The sequence below is a fragment of the Canis lupus genome, chromosome 20 (assembly GCF_003254725.2).
Source record: "Canis lupus dingo isolate Sandy chromosome 20, ASM325472v2, whole genome shotgun sequence".
Classification (NCBI taxonomy): Eukaryota; Metazoa; Chordata; class Mammalia; order Carnivora; family Canidae; genus Canis; species Canis lupus.
In genome coordinates, this window is record NC_064262.1 from 40,328,176 (window position 1) to 40,352,934 (window position 24,759).

The 24,759-nt window shown below is 55.0% G+C and overlaps 3 protein-coding genes across 33 annotated transcripts in view; all 3 read left to right on the plus strand.

Moving 5' to 3' along the window:
- The first annotated feature begins 22 nt into the window (after positions 1 to 22).
- Positions 23 to 11,524, plus strand: USP19 (ubiquitin specific peptidase 19). Of its 25 annotated transcripts, none has more exons than XM_025455806.3 (27): positions 23 to 208; positions 1,688 to 1,947; positions 2,204 to 2,239; positions 2,410 to 2,538; positions 2,625 to 2,758; positions 2,832 to 3,134; positions 3,250 to 3,472; positions 3,597 to 3,753; positions 3,866 to 3,937; positions 4,056 to 4,171; positions 4,274 to 4,494; positions 4,580 to 4,775; positions 4,860 to 4,993; positions 5,102 to 5,260; positions 5,345 to 5,455; positions 5,936 to 6,046; positions 6,127 to 6,228; positions 6,972 to 7,112; positions 7,205 to 7,323; positions 7,578 to 7,715; positions 7,815 to 8,128; positions 8,233 to 8,343; positions 8,431 to 8,647; positions 8,731 to 8,883; positions 8,981 to 9,141; positions 9,223 to 9,401; positions 10,382 to 10,888. In XM_025455806.3, the coding sequence occupies exons 2-27, from the start codon at positions 1,824 to 1,826 to the stop codon at positions 10,607 to 10,609; spliced, it is 4,089 nt and encodes a 1,362-aa protein (XP_025311591.1). In that variant the 5' UTR covers positions 23 to 208; positions 1,688 to 1,823; the 3' UTR covers positions 10,610 to 10,888. The 25 variants fall into 25 exon arrangements, with proteins under 25 accessions (XP_025311591.1, XP_025311595.1, XP_025311594.1 ...); XM_025455810.3 differs by having other exon boundaries at positions 4,280 to 4,494; XM_025455809.3 differs by having other exon boundaries at positions 3,250 to 3,466.
- A 3,210-nt stretch (positions 11,525 to 14,734) lies between these two features.
- On the plus strand, positions 14,735 to 22,328 carry QARS1 (glutaminyl-tRNA synthetase 1). Of its 4 annotated transcripts, none has more exons than XM_049097980.1 (24): positions 14,735 to 15,515; positions 15,673 to 15,820; positions 16,195 to 16,388; positions 16,460 to 16,535; positions 16,976 to 17,040; positions 17,616 to 17,669; positions 17,796 to 17,856; positions 18,199 to 18,301; positions 18,367 to 18,472; positions 18,646 to 18,732; positions 19,147 to 19,246; positions 19,358 to 19,436; positions 19,518 to 19,626; positions 19,725 to 19,855; positions 19,942 to 20,034; positions 20,147 to 20,284; positions 20,373 to 20,460; positions 20,550 to 20,693; positions 20,796 to 20,900; positions 21,086 to 21,178; positions 21,297 to 21,424; positions 21,518 to 21,584; positions 21,661 to 21,786; positions 22,185 to 22,328. In XM_049097980.1, exons 1-24 carry the CDS (start codon positions 15,399 to 15,401, stop codon positions 22,233 to 22,235), a joined length of 2,463 nt encoding a protein of 820 aa, XP_048953937.1. In that variant the 5' UTR covers positions 14,735 to 15,398; the 3' UTR covers positions 22,236 to 22,328. The 4 variants fall into 4 exon arrangements, with proteins under 4 accessions (XP_048953937.1, XP_048953939.1, XP_025311569.1 ...); XM_049097982.1 differs by having other exon boundaries at positions 18,199 to 18,270; positions 18,387 to 18,472; XM_025455784.3 differs by having other exon boundaries at positions 16,195 to 16,304.
- A 1,198-nt stretch (positions 22,329 to 23,526) lies between these two features.
- QRICH1 (glutamine rich 1) overlaps positions 23,527 to 24,759 on the plus strand; it is a 50,029-nt gene continuing 48,796 nt past the window's right edge. The window contains exon 1 of one of the 4 annotated variants that reach the window (XM_035703203.2): positions 23,527 to 23,706. The gene's annotated coding sequence lies outside the window, so the exon portion shown is untranslated. Of the gene's footprint in view, positions 23,707 to 24,082; positions 24,435 to 24,759 lie in introns of those variants that run through there. The other 3 variants (XM_025455788.3, XM_035703205.2, XM_025455787.3) reach the window with 3 other exon arrangements.

Below are 24,759 nucleotides of genomic sequence, written 5' to 3' on the forward strand. Positions count from 1 at the left end.
CGCTCCCACCGGAAGTGCGTCACTAGCTAGGCGCTTCGCCACCCGCGGCCTTAACTAGAAGTCGAAACAAAACAAGCGGCCGAGGCGGCGGCAGCGGCGACGGGACGGGGGAGGGGCGCGCCGGAACCGGAACCGACCAGACGCCGGAACCGGAACCGAGAGCGGGTTGCCAGGGCCCTAAGAGGGCTGGCGGCGGCGGCCTCGCTCGGTGAGTGGGACGGGCCGCCACTGGCCTGTCTGGCTGGAGCCGGGAAGGCCGCGACGCGAGCCCCGGGCTGCCTGTTCAAGGTCACGGGCCGTGCCAGCCTCGACCCCTCGAGCCCCGCGGCGTGCCGGGCCCACCGATGCAGGCGGGGCCGTTACTCTACCCCCGGGGTCGGCCTCCTGCCTCCGAGAGGGCTGGCGGCTAACGAAGGCGGCTTCCTGGAGGAGGTGGTGGCGGGCCCAGGGTTTGGAGGCTGGAGCTGAGCCGCAGCCCTGCCGGGGCGCTGGTCTCTAGTCAGTAACCCCGTGCAGCAGGATAGGTCGGAATGGTCTCTAGACAGCCCCTTTCTTGTCTCGGTATCCCCAGGAGAAGTGGGAGGGACGCGACCTTAAGCAGAGGCCTGGTGCAGAGGCGGAGGGTGCCCCCCCCCCCCCCAGCTATGGATCTGTCGTCATTAAAGATCCAACCTCCTAGTCCCCCATAGAAGAACGTCCCTCTAACCCTCCACCACACACACACCTTGGGGAACACAAAGTAGTCAATATTTACTACCATTTCGGGTCAGGCTGCAACGGGTCCTGGATTCATAGTTCATCCCCACTGTTGTCTCAATTTTGAAAACTTTATTTTGGATGGAAAAACAGTCCAGAATCTACTGATGGGTCTGTGGGAAACTGAATAGAAAGTCTCTAGCCCAGTGCTGATGAGTGAGTGGACCTGGAAAAGAAGGGGATGATGTCGGCTTCATTCTCAAACTGGATGCTCGTCCTGCCTTGGCTCTGGGGCAAGATTGCTGCTGAAAGGGTAGTGTGACAGCTACTCTTTTCTCCCCAGCTTTTGCAGGCCCTTTTCTGCTTGGGATAGCAGTTGGAGAGGAAAATGTCTTCTGGGATGTGGGAAGAAAAACCAAACCGTGCATAGGAATAAATTCGAGGAGGGTGGGAGTTGGCAGGTGACAGGTGGAGTATCTTAACACCAGGACCTTGCCTGGGCAATGATAGCACCTGGGCTGAGCCTGTCTTGAGCCACAGAGCCTGGTCCCTTTGCTGTTTGATCGTCTTCTCCTTTCTGCCTTCCTCCTCCACCTCCTACTTCTTGGGTGGTGACTAAGCAGCCAGTGAGAGTGAAGAAAAGTGAGCACCCTGCTCAGAGTGCCAGCCCTGTGGGTTGGAGCCATGGCTTCTCTCCAGATTGGTTGAGGAGACAGGTTCCAGGCTATGGCTGCCTTGACCTGGCGCCTCCTCAGTAAGGCTCCTATCTTTGTGGGTCTGTATGGCAGGCATTTAGGAGTCTCTGCCAGAAGTTGTTGCTACTTGTATTGTTTATTCCTTCAGAATAGTCTGAGAGTGTCCAGGGTTACATTAGGTGATGGAGAGATAGTGTTCTATAGGCTTAGTCATATTCTGGGGTTGCTGAGCCCTGGCTGTGACTGAGGAGCAAATTGTTGGGCCTTGGTGGTGATCACTGGTCCCTTTTCATTAGGCTGTCGGTTCCTTGTTGGAGAATTTGGCCCCAAAGAGTTGCCAAGATAGCTGGGCCAGGAAGAAAGCGCCGCAGCCCTGACCCAGACGCCGTTACCGACCCCGGGGCACTCTGGCTGTCGACCAAGCGGCTCAAGATGTCTGGTGGGGCCAGCGCCACAGGCCCAAGGAGGGGTCCCCCAGGATTGGAGGAGGCCACCAGTAAGAAGAAGCAGAAGGATCGAGCAAACCAGGAGAGCAAGGATGGAGATCCTAGGAGAGGTGATTGTGATATTCCCACAGTACTTGTGGTCTCCTCCTCCACCCTGTTGAGCATGCAGACTAAGGGTTGAGAGATGACATTTTTACTGTTCCTTCTGTTTTGGTCTGATACTGAGAGAAGGACTCAGAGCAGGCTTGGTAGAGTCTCAGCTTTAAGTCTAGGTACCTGGCTGAGATCCTGAAGATGGTGCTTGGTGGAGTGGTAGGGTCTTGGAGACTACCTCCCCATCATCATTTCCCGGTTCTTTGTTGTCAGGGTCGGCATCTTCTCGGGAGGAGCAGGCCAAAGAGGGTGAGTAATAAATAGGCCTTTTGGGTGCTAGATTGCTGGGGGTGGGGAGGAAACACTGGGGCTATAATGCCTTCATCTGGAGCAGTTCTGTTAGGGCTGGGTCTCTGGCACCTGTTTATCTCCATCAGGAGCTTATGGAGACCCTCATAGTCTCATTGGTACTCCTACAGAGTTGTTGCTTGATTGGAGGCAGAGTGCAGATGAGGTGATTGTCAAGCTGCGTGTGGGAGCAGGTCCCCTGCGGCTGGAGGAAGTGGATGCTGCTTTCACGGACACAGACTGCGTGGTGCGGCTTCCAGGTATGTCCATCTGCCCTGAGCCCAGTGGTGTATTTGAATCCTCTGATATTTCCCACCCTAGCTCACTGCCCCTACTCTGTCTCCAGGTGGTCGGCAGTGGGGTGGTGTTTTCTACGCTGAAATAGAAAGTTCTTGCACCAAAGTACAAGCTCGTAAAGGTGGCCTCCTGCAGCTGGCACTGCCCAAGAAGGTGCCTCTGCTCACATGGCCCTCTCTTCTGGTAAGTTCCACAGCAGAGTAGGGTAGGGATAACCAGTGTAGTTGACAGGGCCTGACTGCTGTATCTTTGATAGAAGAAACCTCTAGGGACCCAGGAGGTGGTACCAGGGCTGCGGTGCCAGGAGAATGGGCAGGAGCCATCTCCCATTGCTCTGGAGCCAGGCCCTGAGCCCCGTCGGGCTAAACAGGAGGCCCGGAACCAGAAGCGGGCCCAGGGCCGTGGTGAGGTAGGCGCAGGGGCTGGCCCCGGGGCCCAGGCAGGCCCCAGCGCCAAGAGGGCTGTGCATCTCCGCAGAGGGCCAGAGGGGGAAGGGTCCAGAGATGGGCCTGGACCCCGGGGTGATGCCCCCCCCTTCTTGGCTGAGACAGCCACCCAGGTGAGAGTGGGGTACCTGTGGGAGCTGGGAGAGGGGAGAGTTGGGAGATGGTCAGCAGTGGGGGGCCACCTGCCAGACCTGCAGCTGATCCTGCCCACAATCTTGCCACAAATAGGCAGAAGCTGAGGAACAGCTCCGGGTACCACCATTGAACCCCCAGACCTGCCTCTTGGGCTCAGAGGAGAATCTAGCACTCTTGACAGGAGAAAAGACTGTGTCTCCCAGGAATGACCCAGTCTCCCCAGCCATGTCCCGGAGCAGAGACCCTGAGAAAGGTGACCGTTCCAAAGAGGAGATGGCAGTGGCAGCAGATGCTGTAACCTTGGTGGATGGTAAAGGTGGGGCTAGGGGTGGGCAGGCAGAGCCCTAGGTTGGGTTGCAAGGTTGGTGGGTGGATAGGGAATAGAACAGCAGTGGGCTGGAACCTGTCCTGGGTGGTGCTGAGCTGTGGTCTCAACGTAGAGCCGGAATCCATGGTGAACCTGGCATTTGTCAAGAATGACTCATATGAGAAGGGGCCAGATTCCGTGGTGGTGCACGTGTACGTGAAAGAAATCCGCAGGGACACCTCTCGAGTGCTTTTCCGCGAGCAGGACTTCACACTTATCTTCCAGACCAGGTGGGTGGGTAGGCAGGAGCTGGGGCAGAGGGTACACTTCAGGCAGGACAGTGTATCTCATGCTCTTTTTCCCTACCCTTCCTACTGCCCTTTCCCTGGTCTGCTTCTGCAGGGATGGAAACTTCCTGAGACTACACCCGGGCTGTGGGCCCCACACCCTCTTCCGTTGGCAGGTGAAGCTCAGGTGGGTGGTTCTCGGCCCCCAAGCACTGTGCCTTGTCCCACCCTGGGCTCAGTCTCCCTGGCCCAGCTAGCCCGACACCTACTTCACCTAAGTCCCTGAGTTCAGCCTTTCCCCACAGGAACCTGATTGAACCTGAGCAGTGCACCTTCTGCTTCACCGCCTCTCGCATTGACATCTGCCTCCGTAAGCGGCAAAGTCAGCGCTGGGGGGGCCTGGAGGCCCCAGCTGCACGAGGTCTGCACACGAGCTCCCTTCATTGTCCAGCCTTCATAACCCGGACCCCCAACCCCTGCCACATGCTGCTAACCACCAGCCCCCTCATTCCCCCTTTTTAAGGTGCAGTGGGTGGTGCAAAGGTTGCCGTGCCGACAGGTCCAACCCCTCTGGATTCAGCACCACCAGGAGGCACCCCTCACCCCCTCACAGGACAGGAGGAAGCTCGGGCTGTGGAGAAGGAAAAACCCAAGCCTCGGTCTGAGGACACGGGGTTGGATGGTGTGGCTGCCCGTACGCCCATGGAGCATGTAGCCCCAAAGCCAGAGCCACACCTGGCCTCGGTGAGAATCCTGGGGTGGGGAGGGCCAAGGGTAAAGGCTGGAGAGCCTCAGGGCTACTCTTTCATGCCCCTCCTTGCTCCTACAGCCCAAGCCCACATGTATGGTGCCTCCAATGCCCCATAGCCCAGTGAGTGGAGACAGTGTGGAGGAAGAGGAGGAGGAAGAGAAGAAGGTGTGTCTGCCAGGCTTCACTGGCCTTGTCAACCTAGGCAACACTTGCTTCATGAACAGTGTTATTCAGTCTTTGTCTAACACTCGGGAGCTCCGTGACTTCTTCCATGGTGAGAGCAGGACCAGGAGCCAGGGGCTGTGGGCAGAGGGGATGTCTTTCCCCGCTCACACTTCTACTTGGCTGCTGTCCCTAGACCGCTCCTTTGAGACTGAGATCAACTACAACAACCCATTGGGGACTGGTGGGCGTCTGGCCATTGGCTTTGCTGTGCTGCTCCGGGCGCTATGGAAGGGCACTCACCATGCCTTCCAGCCTTCCAAGTTGAAGGTGATCTGTGGCCACTCCCACCCTGGCTAGATAGGGTGGGGAAGGCTAGCCAGCTGGGTATGTGGTGGGTTTTGGGGCTCCGTGCTCACACTTGGCCCCTGTATCCAGGCCATTGTGGCGAGCAAGGCCAGCCAGTTCACAGGCTATGCACAGCATGATGCCCAGGAGTTCATGGCTTTCTTGCTGGATGGGCTGCATGAAGACCTGAATCGCATTCAGAACAAGCCATACACAGAGACTGTGGACTCGGATGGGCGGCCTGATGAGGTCAGGATTGTGGGCAGAGGTGGGCATATCTCATGCATATCCCAGTCCCTGGGTCTCCTTGATCCTCACCACTCTGCTCCTCAGGTGGTGGCTGAAGAAGCATGGCAGCGGCATAAGATGCGGAATGACTCTTTCATCGTAGACCTATTTCAGGGGCAGTATAAGTCGAAGCTGGTGTGCCCTGTGTGTGCCAAGGTGTGAAGGGCTTCCCTGGAAAGATGCCCCTAGCTTGGTCTAGATAGCCTGGTTAATTTGTAGGTGGGGGCATGTACATCTCAAGATGTTGTTTGAGCAAAGAGACTGACAGGGAGGTCTTCAGCTTCTTTGTGGGCTGCGGAGGTCAGGCTAGATGGCTCTCCTAACTGAGATAAAAGGGGTGTTTGGGTTCAAAGCCAGCTTATATGGTGGGGCCGGGGTATGGGTAAGATTGGAAAGACATTTAGGGTACAGGTGAGAGACAAATTGATACGTGGCGAGGCTGAGCAAGGCCTCAATTGCCAGAAAGAGGGAGTATTCTCTCCTGGTGGCCGTCCTAGTCTGTACAGTATTCTCAAGCCTGAGAGTTGAGAATACTGAGGCCCTAGAGCCATCTGAGTACCTGGGTTGGGCCCCCTGGGTGTAGCATCCCATCCCTCACTCCCTGTGCAGCCACCTGGTGCCACTTGTGTATCCCAGGTCTCCATCACTTTCGACCCATTCCTCTACCTGCCGGTACCCTTGCCACAGAAGCAGAAGGTTCTCCCCGTCTTCTATTTTGCCCGGGAGCCCCACAGCAAGCCTATCAAGGTGAGAGAAGTGGGCTCCTATTTCTGGGCGTCCCAGAGACCCTGGTCCACCTCCTCCATGGACTCTACTTTTGTTACCAGTTTCTGGTGAGCATCAGCAAGGAGAACTCCAGCGCAAGTGAAGTGTTGGACTCCCTCTCTCAGAGTGTCCACGTGAAGCCTGAGAACCTGCGTCTGGCTGAGGTACATCTGTCCTTCCCTAGAGTCTTAGGCACACAGATATATATACGTGCTTTCAACACAAACCCATGTGAACACATACGTCTGAATTCATACCTATACACCTATGTACATGTGACTCCACAAAACCCACTGGTATGTTAGGGGTTTAGGCACGGTTGAAGCCAGGTATTTGGGTTGTGTAACAAAAGTGCCCTCAGTTCTCCAGGTTGCCATCGTCAGGGTTTACTCCCCCTTTGGTGGGGACCCTCAGCTGCTTTTCCATCTTCATACAAGGAGCTGGAGCTTTCTAGCAGCTGTGGTTCTCCCTCTATCCTGCTGCTCCCTCATATTATCCCAGATCTGTGTGCTAGTCTTTCACAAAGATTCCTAGCTTCTGGCCTAGAAGTGCTGTCTTTGGGGATAAAAGTAGGAAGGAGCCTCCTCAGATATGGCCCCACCATAACAGCCATGTTGCAGTCTCAGCAGGGCCCCACTGATTGATAGAGTAGAGGCCTTAGGTATGGAGTGCTGGTCTGGTAGGTACCTTTCCCACTCCCAGCTTTCAGACTCTCTGATGCACCAGGCTGCTTATTTTGTTGGGCACTGAAGCTGGTGCCAGCAGAGGCATATGATGCTTTAAGGCCACAGTCTCCCCTCTGCTGCCCAGATCCAAGTTCAGGGCCATGCCTCCTTGTTGTGCCCTGAGTCAGGGCTAGAGAAAGGGTTCGTCCTCACATAGGATCTGTGTGTTCTCTGCCCCCCAGGTGATAAAGAATCGTTTCCACCGTGTGTTCCTGCCCTCCCACTCATTGGACACCGTGTCCCCATCTGACACACTCCTCTGCTTTGAGCTGCTATCCCCAGAGTTGGCTAAGGAACGGGTGGTGGTGCTAGAGGTGCAGCAGGTAAGTGAGGACCAACCTGATGACACAGGGCCCTGTGGAACAGGGGCATGTTCACCGGAGCTGGCCTTGCTGAGCCAAACAACCCACCCTAGCGCCCCCAGGTGCCCAGCATCCCCATCTCCAAGTGTGCAGCCTGCCAGCGGAAGCAGCAGTCAGAAGATGAGAAGCTGAAGCGTTGTACTCGGTGCTACCGCGTGGGCTACTGCAACCAGTGAGGACCCTGTGGTCTCCCCCTCCCAAACCCTGCTGTCCATGTTTCACTTGCCATCCTACCTCCTCTCCACATAAAGGCACATATTTAAAACCCCTTGCTTATCATTCTACTCTGCAAGAGTCTGACTTTTAAGGGTTGGGGTAGGGGGTAGGGCTGGCACATGCAGTTCCTAAGGACAGAGGCTAGCCCCCAGTGGAGAGTCATAAAGAAGTGGGGCCTTGGCCCTATTCTTAGTTCCCCCTTCCCTCCAGGCTCTGCCAGAAAACCCACTGGCCTGACCACAAGGGTCTCTGCCGCCCTGAGAATATTGGCTACCCATTTCTGGTCAGTGTACCTGCCTCACGTCTCATTTACGCTCGTCTTGCTCAGCTGCTAGAGGGCTATGCCCGGTGAGTGCCCAGTGGTTGGATTAGGGTGGGGTAGTTGGGGGAGCAGAGATGTCAGGTAGGCTTGTCAGGATTCTTACTTGCCTTGCTGCCTGTTGCCAGGTACTCTGTGAGTGTATTCCAGCCACCCTTCCAGCCTGGCCGCATGGCCTTGGAGTCCCAGGGCCCTGGCTGCACTACGTTGCTCTCCACTAGCTCCCTGGAGGCTGGGGACAGTGAGAGGGACCCGATTCAGCCGCCTGAGCTCCAGTTGGTGACCCCTGTGGCTGAGGGGGACACAGGGGTCCCTCGGGCATGGGCGGCCCCTGACCGGGGCCCTGTGCCCAGCACCAGTGGCGTTTCTTCTGAGGTGCTGGCCAGTGGGCCTGTTGAAGTTGGCTCCTTGCCTGCTGGTGAGAGGGTGTCTCGGCCCGAAGGTAAGAGTCTGCTAAAAGGCTCTGCGGCTGGGGTAGGGGAGGTTGGGGGAAGCTTATTTAGGTCCCAGTAGGTAGGAGAGCTCTGATTTTATGTTTCTTCACAGCTGCTGTGCCCGGATATCAGCATCCAAGTGAAGCCATGAACTCCCACACACCCCAGTTCTTCATCTATAAAATTGATGCATCTAACCGAGAGCAGCGGCTAGAGGACAAAGGTGTCTGAGGCTATGGGTGGGAGCCACGGGGTGGCCTGGGCTGGCCACTCCCGCAGCTACGTGACCCCTCTCCCTGCCCATTTCTAGGAGACACCCCCCTGGAGCTGGGTGAGGACTGTAGTCTGGCTCTAGTCTGGCGAAACAATGAGCGTCTACAGGAGTTTGTGTTGGTAGCCTCCAAGGAGCTGGAATGTGCTGAGGATCCAGGGTCTGCTGGTGAGGCTGCCCGTGCTGGCCACTTCACTCTGGACCAGTGCCTGAACCTCTTCACTCGGCCTGAGGTGCTGGCACCGGAGGAGGCTTGGTGAGGACAGGGCAGCAGGCAGGGAGTGGGCTGGGTAGAGTGGAGATTTGCTGGCCTTGACCCCACCTCTGGTCTTCTACCAGGTACTGCCCACAGTGTAAACAACACCGAGAGGCCTCCAAGCAACTGTTGCTATGGCGCCTTCCTAACGTACTTATTGTTCAGCTCAAGCGCTTCTCCTTTCGGAGTTTCATCTGGCGTGACAAGATCAATGACTTGGTGGAGTTCCCTGTTCGGTGAGCCATGAGCCCTGGTCCCTGTGGTCTGGTCGTGGCGGGTGTAGCATCCTGGGTACTTATTGACTGTCTCACGTTTCTGTGGCTGGGACCACAGGAATCTGGACCTGAGCAAGTTCTGCATCGGTCAGAAAGAGGAACAGCTGCCTAGCTACGACCTGTATGCTGTCATCAACCACTACGGAGGCATGATTGGCGGCCACTACACTGCCTGTGCGCGTCTACCCAATGACCGCAGCAGCCAGCGCAGCGACGTGGGTGAGGGCACACGCAGCCAGCAGGATAGGCGGTATGGGTGGTGGTGCAGGTTATGTTCACACTCTTCCCACCTCGCTGTAGGCTGGCGCTTGTTTGATGACAGCACGGTGACAACAGTAGACGAGAGCCAGGTCGTGACGCGTTATGCCTATGTACTCTTCTACCGTCGGCGAAACTCTCCTGTGGAGAGGCCCCCCAGGGCAGGTCACTCTGAGCACCACCCAGACCTAGGCCCTGCAGCTGAGGCTGCTGCCAGCCAGGTGAGGCATGGGAGAGGCTTCACAGGCTAGGGAGCTCAACTCACAGATGGGATGGGGTGGGGCACAGCCTTTTCTCCTCCAGCCATAGGTCCCTGGAGTCTTGGGATTCGTGATCCTCTTACATCAGAGTCCTAACTGGAGGGATTCCCGTGCTGTAGTGACACTTATAAAGGTGCACACACACCAGCACATTGCTGTTGGCATACATATAGGCATTCTCTTGGCACAGGCTAAGTAGTTGCTTTGAATCTCACTGGGTAGGTTGTCATAGATAGACTGTACCTTACATTCTCCCAGCTTCCCCATGCACCTTCCTCACATGCCAGCCAGCCCACAGACCCAGCCTGGGCTAGGGTGGCCGCCACCTTCTCTGAGGTGAGCGTCTATCCCTGCTGAGCCCTCGGGTTCTTCTGTCCCTTACTGATGTAGAGAGCCATAGTTCTGGTTGGTGGGCACAGCTGTATCTCTTGACTGGTTTCTTCTTTGCTGTCCTCTCCTCCCTTGAGCCCTTTCTGGTCAGATGCAGAGGAATCCTGATAGAAGACAGTCACAGTCTATCTGGACATGGGTGGGAGGGAGCCAGATTACTCGGGTTGGCAGTTCTATCCTCTATGAGCTCCTCTGTGGGAGGCCTGGGTTAAAAAGCTGGCAAAAAAAAAAAAAAAAAAAAAAAAGCTGGCCAGCTAACTATCTCCTCCCTCCTTTGGCCAACCCCTGTGGGAAGCTGCATGTCAATTGGGAAGCTTCTTGACGGGGCCAAAATGCTGTCAAGATTCGCCTGCCTTGGTGCTCTGTCTGGACAACCCTGAGAATCGCCCACTTGGCTCCCATCTGCCCACCTCCCAGCTGCTTGACTTGGGTTGTGTCAGGGGTTATTGCCAGTCACCATGGGTGGGACTTCATGGCCAGGGGTCTTGGGAACACCGGGTCCCTCCCTACCCCCTGCCCCAGGTGCTGATGGCCGTTTCCGCACACTGTAGGCTTCCCGGATTTGGCGGGAGCTGGAGGCCGAGGAGGAACCGGTACCCGAGGGGCCTGTGCCCCTGGGTCCCTGGGGGCCCCAAGACTGGGTGGGCCCCCCACCACGTGGCCCTACCACATCAGATGAGGGCTGTCTCCGGTACTTTGTTCTGGGCACCGTGGCAGCTTTGGTGGCCCTCGTGCTCAACATGTTCTATCCTCTGGTATCCCAGAGTTGCTGGAGATGAGCTCGCAGGCAGCTGCTGTGAGCTGGCCCACCTGCCTGCCTACCGGGCAATGCCTGCCTCTGTGGTGGGGACCAACTCTGGGCTTGGGCCTCAGTGTGTGCATCTGGTGGAAGAGGGTGGGGAATGTGGTTCCTGCAGGGGCAGAGCATCCTAGGGTGGGTATCCGTCCAGCTGTCTGTCCGTTTGTCCTGCTGCTCTGATCCTTGGCCTGGGGCTTAGCCCTGCCCAAGCAGCTTCCTGTATTTAAAGTGTTAATAAAGTGAGACTGTTCAGGCCCAATCTTGTCTCTCTGTCTCAACGCCGCTGCTGTCTGCGCCTGCCTTGGGGCCCTCCCTTGGGTGCCGGGACTCTGAGCCAGCACCCCCGGGATGCCAGGCAGCATACCGGGCAGCCCCCAACCCCTGTCCTCATATTCTGTTGCAGGGACTAGGCCCTGGCCAGGCCCCCGAGGTGGCCCCCACGCGGACAGCCCCTGAACGCTTCGCCCCCTCTGTGGACCGCCCAGCCCCCACCTACAGCAACATGGAGGAGGTCGATTAGCAGGTCCCTGGCTGGTGGGGTGGGGTGGGGACTGGGTTTGGGGAATCCCTGACAAAGGGCCAGCTCTTTGCCGCTTCTCTTTCTCTAACCCAGAGGACACTGGCTTCATCAGTTTGGGTTGGGGGTATGATTGAGGTGGGAACCTCACAGGTTGGGCCCTCTTGTCAGCTTGACCCTCCCAAACCATGGGTCTTGGCTTCTCCAGCCACCCCTCAGTGCTGCGGTGATTTGATTCTCAGTTGTACCTTCAATTCTTTCTGACTCGCATCATAAACGTTATAATTTTATTCTTAAAAATTGTAATTTTTTTTTTGCATTTTGGAAGTGATTGCTGCTGTTTAAATATATTTTAAAAATAAATGATAAATAAGCAGACCTAGTGAGTGTGATGCACCAGGTGCTGTGGACACCTTTACCCATCATCTAGAGGGTGTGTTCGTGTGTGTGTGCACGTGCACACTAAAGACCCTGAAAGTGCTCTGTCTGAGGAAAGATTGTGGGATCCTACCTCAGCCCCTGTGGGTCACGAAGCCATCATCTTTCTGAGGCCTACCTGCCGTCCTTTGATCCCACCAGTTCTGGGTCTCACGTGGAGGCAGCTATGTTTGACATCATTATCAATACTTCACACCTAAAGAATGGATGCATACCCCATGAGGCTTCAGAGGCTGGGGTAAAAGGTGTATGCACTGGAGTAGCCTGCGGCTGACAGCCAGACAGCAGGTCATGGAGGACTTGCTGGGGAACAGGAAGCACTGGAGTACTGTCTTTCTCCTTTCCTAGTATCAAGTCTTTCTTGCTGTAGTCTGAGCACCATCTGGATCCCTTAGTGGAGAACAGAGCAGAAAGAAATGCTCTGGGGAGAAAGATCCTGCTCCAAAAAGAGGACAGGCAGCAAGCCCAGAGCTCGTCTTGGCTGCCATTGTGTGGAATGGAAGGTGCAGTGTCCTGCTAGGCCATTTCTTCGAGTCTTTGAGACCTTGGCTCCTGGACTTTGCCCCAGGCTGTTCACCCATCGTGGGTCTGCAGTCTTGTCCTAATCTCAGAGCCTCTGTTACCTTGCACATACACATATCAAGGGAAAATTTTTTTTTTAAGATTTATTTATTCATGAGAGACAGAAGAGAGAGAGACATAGACATAGGCAGAGGGAGAAGCAGGCTCCCTACAGCAAGCCTGATGCAGGACTTGATCCTGGACCCCAGGATCACGACCTGAGCCAAAAGCAGGCACCTAGCTGCTGAGCCACCCAGGCATCCAATAGCAAGGGCAAATCTTTTATTTTTATTTTTATTTTTTTTATGATAGTCACACAGAGAGAGAGAGGCAGAGACACAGGCAGAGGGAGAAGCAGGCTCCATGCACTGGGAGCCCGATGTGGGACTCGATCCCGGGTCTCCAGGATCACACCCTGGGCCAAAGGCAGGCGCCAAACCGCTGCACCACCCAGGGATCCCAGCAAGGGCAAATCTTATGAGAAACTTCCTCACCTCTTTTTTTTTTTTTTTAAAGATTTTTATTTATTTATTAATGAGAAACAGAGAGGCAGAGACACAGGCAGAGGGAGAAGCAGGCGTCATGCAGGGAGCCCAACGTGGGACTTGATCTTAGGTCTTCAGGATCACACCCTGGACTGAAGGCAGCACCAAACCACTGGGCCACTGGGGCTGCTCTCCTCACCTCTTTTTATGGATAATGCTGCCTCCTCCTCTGTCCAGTTGCTTGAGGGTAAGGGTGGGTGTCTCCAGCCAGAGGAGATGGGGAGCAGAAGTACTGATGAGGTGAGTATTTAGATAAGTCAGAAAGAGTAGAAGGTAGGTAGAGATGGTGCAGGATATTGGCAGCCCTGTAGATCCATCCTTGCTCCAAGTCTCTGGGGCCAGTCTTACAAGAAGCTTAGCATGTAGGCCCTGCTAGTACACCTTAGCTCAGTTGGAGTTAGAGAGGGCAGTGAGCAGAGGGAGCTCCTGCAGAAAGCTACCCTTGTGACCAGTGTTGGCTTTTTCTTATGGGAACATGGCACAAGGGCAGTGTAGGGTTGCTGGCTATGGAGTGGAGCCTGGAGAGATGGGTGTGAGAACCTGCAGAAATGGTAAAATTGCCAAGCTGAATGCTGGTGCTAGCATACTGTTAGAAGGCCTTCTAGGTATGGGCTGCAACAGGATTGTGCTGGAAGTTTACTGCACAGCCCCAAATGTCTAGCACCTGGTGGTCTGCTTGTACTGGATGCACTAATCCAGGCCCTTTGTCCGCCCCTGACCACAGCCTGCTGCTGTTGTGTCTGCCATATAACCTTTCTGTGGCATCTGCACTGTGGCCTCTACTGTCTCTGTCTGGTCAGCCCCTGGGCCCAGTTTCTTCCCATGCCACAGCTGGGCCTTGCTGACCACTGCTTGGTTTTCTCCTTGATCATCTTTTTCTTGATTTTCCTTGAAGTAGTGCCAAGGACCCATGTAATAAGCAAGCCAGCCCCTGGGCTGGGCCATAAAATTTAAAGGTTCTATTCTGTGCAAGTCATAGGGCTCCAGAGGGCTGGCTAGCCTGCCACACTGGTGGGGCTACTGCCTCATCTTGTGATATGGAGCCACAGCATTCCCAGGGTAGGCACCATGAGAGAACCAGAAAAGGTGATGCAGGCTATGACTTCATTGAGGGAGCCATCACAAGATCTATAGGTGGTGATGGTGCTGTAATAAATCCTTCAGTGGGATCAAGTACAGAGGGGATAGTGGATGTGGCAGGCACCGTGCTCATAAGTACCTTTGTTGTGGGCTAGGTACCTGCAGCTGTGGACTCAGCACAGAAGTGGTGTGGCTGAGGCTCTGCTTGGTGCCTCTCCATGGCACCACTGGACTGCATCCCCCCCGCTCAGTGCCTGCACCTGGCATTGCCTGGGCTGGACATCAGGCTGGAGCCATGGGGACCAAGAGTCAGGACCGGATTTAGATATCGATGCAGCGTGTGGCACTGGGCAGAACCTGGATGTTGTCATCATGTGGAATTTGGTCATTAGTGGGATATGCAGGACACAAAGCAGGACACAATGTGAATGGATTGCAATCAGTATTCTGCCCAGTTCTTGAAGGTCCACAAGTATCAGTGACACCAAAGCCTCAAATAGCCTGAGTTCAAATCCCAAATTTTGGGATCTCCTCACCATCCCAGCAGTTCCAGTTCCACAAAGAATACAGATTGTTCTGTTATACCCCGATTCTCAGCAGGTCCTGAAAGTCCAATGAGACTGGGGAGATTTCCCCAAGCACAATAGGCTTCATCATGAAGACCGAATCTCCTCTGCCCCACCAAACCCCAACTTAAATAAAATATCTTGTCAAATATTTGCAGATGGATTTCTAGGTCTAATTTGCTTGTGGTCTTTGTGACATTTGCATGCTTTGGCAAGGGAGGGTAAGTGTGTCAGATTTTAAACCACATCATAACCGAGCATCTCGGAGGTCCTTCCTGGCCCAAACCCCTCTGTCTCCTGGTCAGGTGTGTCTAGGTGGGCGCCTAAAAGTACTGGACTTATGGAGCCCCTCTATCTGCCATTAGGCACATTATGTGTGCTGGAGTCTTTACCGCATTTCCCCTGGAATCTTTTTTTTTTTTTAATTTTTTTATTTATTTATGATAGTCACACAGAGAGAGAGAGAGGCAGAGACACAGGCAGAGGGAGAAGCAGGCTCCATGCGCCGGGAGCCCGATGTGGGATTCAATCCCCGGTCTCCAGGATCGCGCCCTGGGCCAAAGGCAGGCGCCAAACCGCTGCGCCACCCAGGGATCCCTTCCCCTGGAATCTTGAACGGATTTCCCGGAGCTCAGGGAGGGTTGGTTGGTTGGTTTTTCTCAACTGTTTCCATGACTACTCCAAAGCTGTGACGTCAGAACCGTAATAGGAACTCGCAGTTGCTCCCAATAACAGAACTGGCATGGTCCGAAGGTTTCCTGCTTCTATGCTGAACACCTTCCCTCCGTCCGCGGCAAATACCCCCTGAGGTTCTGCCGCCCACTACCACTGCGCTTCTTCAAGAGATCGGAGGCACGAAGACGGAAGTGAAGCGCCCGGAAAGGCCGGAGTGGGCGGCCTCTGTTCTTTAAATGGCGCCGACGAGCCCGGCTAGCCCGCCCCTTCCTTCCAGGAAGGCCACCATTGGCTTTCCTGGCGGTTTCGCTCTTCTATTGGTCAGTGGCCTACTACCAACGTGCAGATTGGCCCCAAAGTTTTCTTTCGGTTTCCGGTGTCCCAACAATGGCGGCTCTGGACTCCCTGTCACTCTTCACTGGCCTTGGCCTGAGCGAACATAAGGCCAGGGAGACGCTCAAGAACACGGCTCTGAGCGCGCAGCTGCGCGAGGCGGCAACCCAGGTGCGAGTCCCTCTGCCCTTGGTCCTGGCTGCGGACTGTGCTCCAGTGCGGTGCTAGGTCCCGATCCCGAGTCTGATCCCGATCCCAATCTACCAACTTTGTCTGACTCGCTTTTCTTACTGGGCGTGGGCTTCTCTCCTGACCCCTTGGACCTCAGGCACAGCAGACTCTGGGCTCCACCATTGACAAAGCTACCGGGACCCTGCTGTATGGCTTGGCATCCCGACTAAGGGATCCCCGGCGTCTCTCTTTCCTTGTGAGCTACATAGCCAATAAGAAGATCCACACGGAGCTCCAGCTGAGTGGTAAGATCCCTGACTGCCCTGCCACTTCCACCTCCAACTCCTCTCTTCAGCCAAGACCTCTATCTGCCCTTTCTGCCAAGTCCCCCAGTGTCTCTCCATATGCTCCTACTGCACTCCTCTCTAAACCCAGGTCCTGGCAATGAAGGGTGGAGAGGCCTCCTCTGGTGAGACTGGGGAACTGTGTAGGTCTGAGGGAGAGCCTCTCTCGGAACAGGATTCTTTCCTATTGTCTCAAGGCTTCTCTAGGATGGTGTAAGGCTCAACCTCTGAGGAGGCCAGTCAACCTCTCAGGAGGCCAAACTGTGACAGGGGTTTCATGGGGTTAGGGCCTTGTCTTGGAGCTGAGATTCCACTCGTTGATTCTCCTTTCTTAGCTGCCCTTGAATATGTGCGAAGTCATCCCCTGGACCCCATCAACACCGAGGACTTTGAGCAGGAATGTGGAGTGGGTGTCATGGTGACCCCAGAGCAGATTGAGGAGGCTGTGAGTCTTTTCTTAGACATCGGGTACCTCTTTACTACTGACCCTGGAAAGGAGTGGCTCAGCTTCTCCACCCAGGAAGACAGGGTGAGTGTGTGGGTCCCTAGAGCATTTCTGAAGGACAATTGTTCTGAACCACATGGTTTGGCTTTCTGCAGGTGGAGGCTGCCATAAATCGCCACCGTCCCCAGCTCCTGGAGGAGCGTTATCGTTTCAACATGGGACTGCTGATGGGTGAGGAGGGCCTGGGGGCAGAGGTCTATGTTGTTCTCCCTCCCTGGTCATGCCTTTTAGGGGAGGGCATAAGTGAGAGAGAGAGGAGAAGGAGCAATAGAAGCATTAAAAAAAAAAAAAAAGATTTATTTATTTGTTCATTCATTCATTCATTCATTCATGAGAGATACAGAAGAGAGGCAGAGACATAGAAAGACGGAGAAGCAGGGTCCTCACTGGGAGCTCAATGAGGGACTTGATTCCCCAACCTGGGATCATACCCTGAGCCCAAGGAAGACGCTCAACCGCTCAGCCACCCAGGTGTCAGAATAGGAGCATTTTTAAAGTGGTCTCGCTAGGCCCAGGCTCTGGTTCTTGAGGTCAGCCAGGACTTTTTCTCGGGAAAGAGTAGGAAGTATCCTTCTTGGCTCTTCTGCAGCTCCTTGTGCCCATGTTTCTAGGAGAGGCTCGAGCTGTGCTCAAGTGGGCAGATGGCAAAATGATCAAGCACGAAGTGGACATGCAGGTAGGTAACTTCTTGAAGTAAAGCAGGCAAAAATTCTGCCATGCACAGTGCCTAGAGTCCACTGAGGGATAAATGGGGGCAGGAGGGGAAGACACCCTGTCCATATTTTGACAAGGGAGAACAGAGCCTAGTATGGAGGGCAGCACCTTGGTGAGTAGTAAAAGGCTGGAGCCTCTGGATTATGCCTGTTTTCGGGTGAGTTGCTTTCTTCTTAACCTCAGTTTCCTCATCTTGTAAATAGAGACGATATGGCCTTCATCTCAGATGATGGCATAGAATCACAAAAGGCTGATGACTGAGGTAGTTTGTTATCTTGATGCTAAGCCCACAGTACTTTTCTGTAAGTGGCAGTTTTTGTTACCTGTTTTCTTATCAGCTTTTGGACTCTCAGAGGGGAAAGAGACTTTGAGGCCAGTAGAACCATGTGAGGAGCAGAAGTGGGATGGGCTAGGTAGGTTCTTCAAGGCAGTGTTGGTAGACAAGCCAGGAAGCCCTTAGGTGGGTAGGGGGCATCAATCAGGCGTTCCTTGAAACAGAACACTCCTGTCTCAGCCCTGACTCTGGTTTCTGCTCAGGTTCTTCACCTTCTGGGTCCCAAGACTGAGACTGATCTGGAGAAGAAACCCAAGGTGGGGCTCAGTATGGTACTGTATCCCTGGGGATGAAGTGTGGTGGGGTGAGACTTCAGACTGGGGAAGGGAATATCTGACCCCAGTGATCGCAGGACCCTGACCCAACTTTTGGGCTTCTCTCAGGTATCAAAAGCTCGGCCAGAAGAAAAAGACCAGAGGACAGCAAAGGTCCTGATGGAGAATGGTGAGAGGCTTGAGGTCCCTGCCACATTCAGCTTCCTGACTTCTGGGCTTTTCACCTGATGGGTTTTTATAGCCCAGTCTCCTCAGGCCGTTAGCTTACTCATCACCCTGCCTTCTGCCAAACTGCAATTCTTGGTGTTTCCTTTGTTCCCATTACCTAGAGACTAGCATGAGGAAACTGAGGAGTCTGGCTCAGTATCTCTTGTCTCGGAAGTTAGGGAAAGAGGGACCTGCTTGGCTCTCTTCTGGTTGTGGAATATAGGTAGTACCAAGAGGTACCTCCCTGAGCTGGATGGGATAGGTGTATTCAGAGGATAAGTTTTCCTTGTTCTGTTCTTCATAGGTGAGGCTGCAGACCAGACCCTGTCTCTGATTGAGCAGCTTCGAGGGGAAGCACTTAAGTTCCACAAGCCTGGTGAGCTGGCAGATCAAAACCCCGGGGGAGGGTAAGATCTTGATAGCAACTCTTACAGCCAGGGTAGGGAGCCTTGGGCTGCAGCCTAGTCCTCAGGCTTATTCTGGCCCTGGCAGGTGAGAACTACAAGACCCCAGGCTATGTGACCACTCCACATACCATGGATCTACTGAAGCAGCACCTGGAGATCACTGGAGGACAGGTGTGTGGAAGTACTGTCAGGCAAGTTAGTGCTGTCAACACGGCAGGGGGCCTGGGCTGCCTTCATACTTCTCCATCTATCCTATCACTGTGGCCTCCCTGCAAAGGAGCATCTATTCCTTTAGGGGAGTCAGTTCTGGCTTAATTCCCCTGTTCCCATTTCCTTTATCTCAGGTACGTACTCGGTTCCCGCCAGAACCCAATGGAATCCTGCACATAGGACATGCCAAAGCCATCAATTTCAACTTCGGCTATGCCAAGGTGAGTGTGTAGGGATGTGACAATCAGGGTGATGCCTTGTTACTCCCAAGACTGGATACCAAAAAGGTGTCCCTGCCTTTCCTGCTGCTCCTATGATGTGCCCAGATCAGACACATGCCCAGAGGCCAGGAGGGGAATCACATATGTGATATGAGGCTAGGAATTCATTTGGCTCATTGGGATAAAGCTCTAGGTAGTGAGTTCAACTCTGGTGAAATGCCCAGTGCAACCCCTCAGGCTTAGAAAGAGGATGTTTGAAGTTGGTGTAAAGGCATTTAGATATAGAAAGATGAGTGAAATTTCTAAAGGCATTTTCAATTCTGACATGGGAGAGCTCTGAGAATGTCTGAGTTCGGTGAGTTGGACTCTGGGAGCTGATGATGTGAGAGCTCACAGATTCTGTGACTCTCCTAGGCCAACAATGGGATCTGTTTTCTGCGCTTTGATGACACCAATCCTGAGAAAGAGGAAGCAAAGTTCTTCACTGCCATCTGTGACATGGTGACCTGGCTGGGTATGGGCTGGGCAAGGCCTGGGAAGAAAGACCTGGGTCAGTGGGCCTCTTGGGCTATGGCTTGCATTGGGTGTTGCTAACTGGTACTCATATTGTCTTTTTCTGCCCCAGGTTACACTCCTTACAAGGTTACATATGCCTCTGACTATTTTGACCAGCTGTATGCCTGGGCTGTGGAGCTCATCCATAGGTGAGGCCAGGGCCATCCTGTAGAGCCAGGTAGGCTGCCCAGGACATAGCCATCCTGGGTACTCACACTTCTTCCACTTAGGGGCCAGGCCTATGTGTGCCACCAGCGAGGAGAGGAACTCAAGGGGCATAACTCATTGCCCTCACCCTGGAGAGACCGTCCAATAGAGGAGTCACTGCTGCTCTTTGAGGTGGGGTTCTGGAGGGGTATTTGGATCTGGGTGGGCCAGAGTGCTAAGGAGGAGATGCCCCTGTGCTGAGAGGCAGCCTGAGCCCTTGCTCCTGTCAGGCAATGCGCAAGGGCAAGTTTGCGGAGGGTGAGGCCACACTGCGGATGAAGCTGGTGATGGAGGATGGCAAGATGGACCCTGTGGCCTATCGAGTCAAGTATACACCACACCATCGCACAGGGGACACCTGGTGGGTGTGAGCATGGGGTGGGGCTGTGGAGTTGTAGAGTGGGATGGTGGGTCTGGATGGTGGGGCCCATTGCCTATGCCCTGCAGGTGCATCTATCCCACCTATGACTACACACACTGCCTCTGTGACTCCATCGAGCACATCACCCACTCACTCTGCACCAAGGAATTCCAGGCCCGGTGAGGGAGCTGGGCCCACGGGGTGGGTAGGGCCAGTGGGATTCCAGTAGCCCTTCCTGTGGTGTCTCTCTGGTCTGAGGTGACCAGACCTGACTCTACCCTCCTACCCCAGACGCTCTTCCTACTTCTGGCTGTGCAATGCATTGGATGTCTATTGCCCTGTTCAGTGGGAGTATGGTCGTCTCAACCTTCACTATGCTGTTGTGTCTAAGAGGAAGATTCTCCAGCTTGTGGCAGCTGGTGCTGTGCGGTAGGTGTGATTGTTTGCCTCGCTGAAGGTTGGAAGTAACTAGTGGTGTATACTGCCAAAGGCTTTCTCACCACCTTCTTGCCTACAGGGACTGGGACGACCCACGGCTCTTCACACTCACAGCCTTACGACGGCGGGGCTTTCCGCCTGAGGCCATCAACAACTTCTGTGCTCGGGTATAGCCCAGTGGGCTGGGTGAGCAGGTGAGGGCTGAGCAAAGCAGTGTGTGGTTTTGGCTGTGAGTGATGCTGATCTTTCATGATAGGTGGGTGTGACAGTGGCACAGACCACAATGGAACCCCATCTGCTAGAAGCCTGTGTGCGTGATGTGCTGAATGACACAGCCCCACGGGCCATGGCTGTGCTGGAGCCATTACAGGTCATCATCACCAACTTTCCTTCTACCAAGGTAGGTGTGCCTCCACGTGTGATATGTTGTGGGGGTGTACTTAGGTCTGGGTATGGGGATCCCAGTGCCTAGTGTAACTCAGACACCTATCTCCTGCTATAGTCCTTAGACATCCAGGTTCCCAACTTCCCAGCTGATGAGACCAAGGGCTTCCATCAGATTCCCTTTGGATCCATGATCTTCATTGAAAGGACTGACTTTAAAGAGGTAAGTGGGGGTGTGAAGGGTCCTATTTGATGCTGAGCCCAGTCCTGAGATCTCATCTCTTCTGTCAGTCCACCTACTTCCTACTTCAGATGAACCAGCGCCTGCCAGACATGGGGGTGGGGGAGAAGCCTCTTGTACCTGTTTGGCCCATGCAGTCTTGTGTCCACACCACTTCCTACCTCTAGGAGCCAGAGCCAGGCTATAAGCGCCTGGCGTGGGGCCAGCCTGTGGGCCTGAGGCATACAGGCTACGTCATCGAGCTGCAGCATGTTGTCAAGGTGAGAGCAGGCTGTAGCCTTCCTCCTTCAATGCCTGCTGCGGGGAAGATCTGGGTGCATGCAGCCTGCAGTCCTAGTAGTGGTCCCTAGGTCTAATTGTAGGCCCCTTGACTTCCAGGGCCCCAGTGGCTGTGTAGAGAGCCTGGAGGTGACCTGTAGACGAGCAGATGCTGCAGAAAAGCCCAAGGCCTTTATTCACTGGGTGTCACAGCCTCTGACTTGTGAGATTCGCCTTTATGAGCGACTGTGAGTGAACAGAGCTGGGGTATAGGGAGATATAAGATGGGCATTGCCTGCTATGGCTACTTAGCTAGAGTCTGATCTTCCTTCTGGCTGCAGATTTCAGCACAAGAACCCTGAGGATCCTGCTGAGGTGCCTGGTGGATTCTTAAGTGACCTGAACCCAGTAGGCTCATTAGGGTGTAAGGTGGAGGGTGGTGGGTCTCCCTGGGTGGATGCCCACCTGAATTCCTTGCCCACAGGCATCGCTACAAGTGGTGGAGGCAGCGTTAGTGGACTGCTCTGTGGCCCTGGCAAAGCCCTTTGACAAGTTCCAGTTTGAGCGGCTTGGCTACTTCTCCTTGGATCCAGACAGCTGCCAGGGACAGGTGCTTGAATTTACCTGTCTGACCTTTGCACAACAGTGACAGTGGTGGCTGCCATTTACTGTGCTAACTGCTCTGCCAACATTCCATTATTTAATCCTTACCACCTGAGATGGGGTTCATATTTTACTGATGAGGAAACAGGTTCAGAGATCCATGCACAAAATTTTGGACCCTGCTTTTCTTACTCAAGGTATAGGGGTCAGGCATAGTCGTTGTTATAATCTCTATAAAGTAGAGGTCCAGAGCCATCTAGTCCCCTACCCAAAGTCAGAAAGTTATTGAGAACCCGAGTGTCCTAACTATCAGCTCCTCTGGAATGGGGTGAGGGTAGGGTCTGGTGAGGTCTGGTCCTCATAGCCTGGTTCTGGCTTGATAATTCTTCCCCCTCTGCCATCCAGCTTGTCTTCAACCGGACTGTCACTCTTAAGGAGGACCCAGGAAAGGTGTGAGCTGTAAGGAAGCCCCATGGACCTACCTCATGCTTCTGGAGGCTAGGGATACCCTAGACTCCGTGTCAATAAAAAACAGCTAAATCTCCTGGAGTCCGTGTGTTCTCTGTTTGCACTTCCAGCCCTTGAGGACCTTAGAGACTTGCTGGGGGTAGGGAGTAGGTGCACTGCACACAGAGCAGTACTGACAGCTTTGAAACCATTGATGCACTTCTTAGTACTCAAGCGCAGGGACCTGGGCCTGATTCAAAATCCTCTATACCTGGTCTGAGGGACTAGCAATCTCTGGGTGCTTTTCCACTGTTAGGAACCTTTTGCTACAAGGATCTGGAGGGTTTGTGTCTGCCTGCGTGCCTAGGCAGGTGAAAACACACATGGTTTCAGTCCAGTCATTCAGCAAATAATCATTAATTGCTTACTACATGCCAGGCACAATGAGAAGAGGAAGACTTGTGCAGTGGCCTTCTCAGTTGACCATCTAGTTGGGGAGACAGAGGGTGACCAGGCACTGTGCAAAAGAGGTCTCCCTGGAGCCTGTGCAAGGCTGGAGGAAGTTCCTGACCAAGCCTGTGCCTCAGACTACTCTCAGGCGGTGATTCCTTAGGGAACCCATAAGGGCCAAAGAGATGTTTGCCAACGCAGGAGGAACAAGTGCAAAGACCCTAAGGCCCTTTTAAGAAAGCCTATAGCAGACTGGTTGCCCTCTGGGACAGTGTGGGCTACCACTGAGGTCCAAGTGTCCCTGCAGCTTTAACACCCTCCACATTTTCCCTGTATACAAACACCAGGCTACCAGAGGCCCGCTTTAAGGTGGACTGGGTCCTGGAAAGCTGGATTAGGACGACAGCAGATTGAGGAGGGGGTTCCCAAACGTTAAAGACTCCTGCAAGAGAGTGACTCTAAGCTTCCCAGGTGAGACGATGATACGGGGGCGCAGGGCCTAGGTCAAGGGCTGTGGGGGCTACCTTAAGCAAGAGACGGGGCCCCGCCCCACGTGGGGCTGCGCGACTAAAGGAGGCCCAAGCACGCTGCAGAAGGTGGGTCCAGAGAGCAAGCTTGGATCCCCAACCCGCCCAGGCTCCAACTCCCGGCAGATCTCCAGCCGTGGCCCCGCCCAGCATGGAGGGGCGTTCGAGGGCGGGGCGCTCCGTCCTACACTCCTGGCTTTTCTCGCTGTTTCTGCAGCCCGAGGCCCAGCCTCTTGCCTCGGTAGAAGCGTTCCCTTTAAGTTTGGCCAGGAGGCAGCCTCAACTCTCGCGGGATCCGACGCTTCGGTTATCGCGAGAGGGGCATTCGGCACCCATTGGCTGTGAGGGTTGAATGTAAGATGGCGCCCAGGGAGCTGTGAGGGGAAAATCCTGTCGGTCTTGGAGCGGCGACGGCGGAACCGGGGCCCCAAGCGGTGCGGCGGGGCCGGCGGGTAGAGCGGCGGCGGCGGCGGCGGCGACGACGACGACGACGACGTCGCCGGGTGAGGGCTGCAGTGGGGGCAGGGATGTGGCGAACCTGCGGGCCTGAGACAGCGGGCCCACCCCACACAACGGCGGGCGGGGGCGGGCGGGCGGGCCGCTGCCACTGGGCCCAGGAGACCTCGGGGCGGCTCCGGAACGGAGAATGCCCCTGGGCTCGCGCGCTCCCGCCCCTTGTGGGGTGGGGAGAGGCCGGTCGGGGACTAGGGTGGGCGCGGCGCGCGAACGCGCACTGGTGCTCGCGCGCGGCCTGGCCTGTTTATACACGGGCGCGCGCGCGCTGTGCGGCCCTCTTGGTGCGCGTGTCCGCCGACGTGCGCGTTCCCGGTTCGGATATCTCCGCTCTTGGAGCTGCGGCCCTTGGGCAAGAGCGGCTTTCTGTGGCGCGCGCCCGCCCGCGACCCCTGGCTTCGGGACGCGCGCCCTGCTGTTGGGTGGTGGCGGCGCCGCCGCCGCGAGGACGCGCAGGACACCTCTGCTGCGTGGAGCGGCGGCGAGCTGGCGGGCAGCTCGCAGTGTGAGGAAGGTTGTGGGTTGGGCCCTTCCTGCTCTGGTGACGTCCCCGGACCGCTGCGGCCTAGGCCTGGGGAGAAACCAACCGGCTTTGCTGTCTGACTTGAGGCTCCGCTTCTCTGCGAGGCGGGCGAGATTGCTCGTTCTTCTCGAAGAATGCAGTGACCTGAGGCCAGTGTGTGGGGACGGTGCTGCCCTGTTTCTGAAACTGAGCCCTGTAGGTCTTTGAGGGCAGCGAGCCCACTCGAATGTCCTCACCTTCCTTGTTCTGGTGCTTTGTGCTGGAGAGGGAAGGTTAATCCTGGAAGGCTCTTCAGCAGTACCTGTTTTCTTGTCATTGGGAAGTAATTCTTCCATAAGCGCAATTCCCACACGTCACCTCTGTGCGCTCCGGAAGGGGATCCTTTTCTGTGGTCGTGAAACTACCCGAGCTTTAAAATTCCACTTCACATCTTTAAATGCAGCCTTTTCTTCTGTGTGGGTGGGAGGGGCTTACGTGTACTCTGTTAGACTAAGGAAGGCCCGCTGTCGTTCAGCCAGAA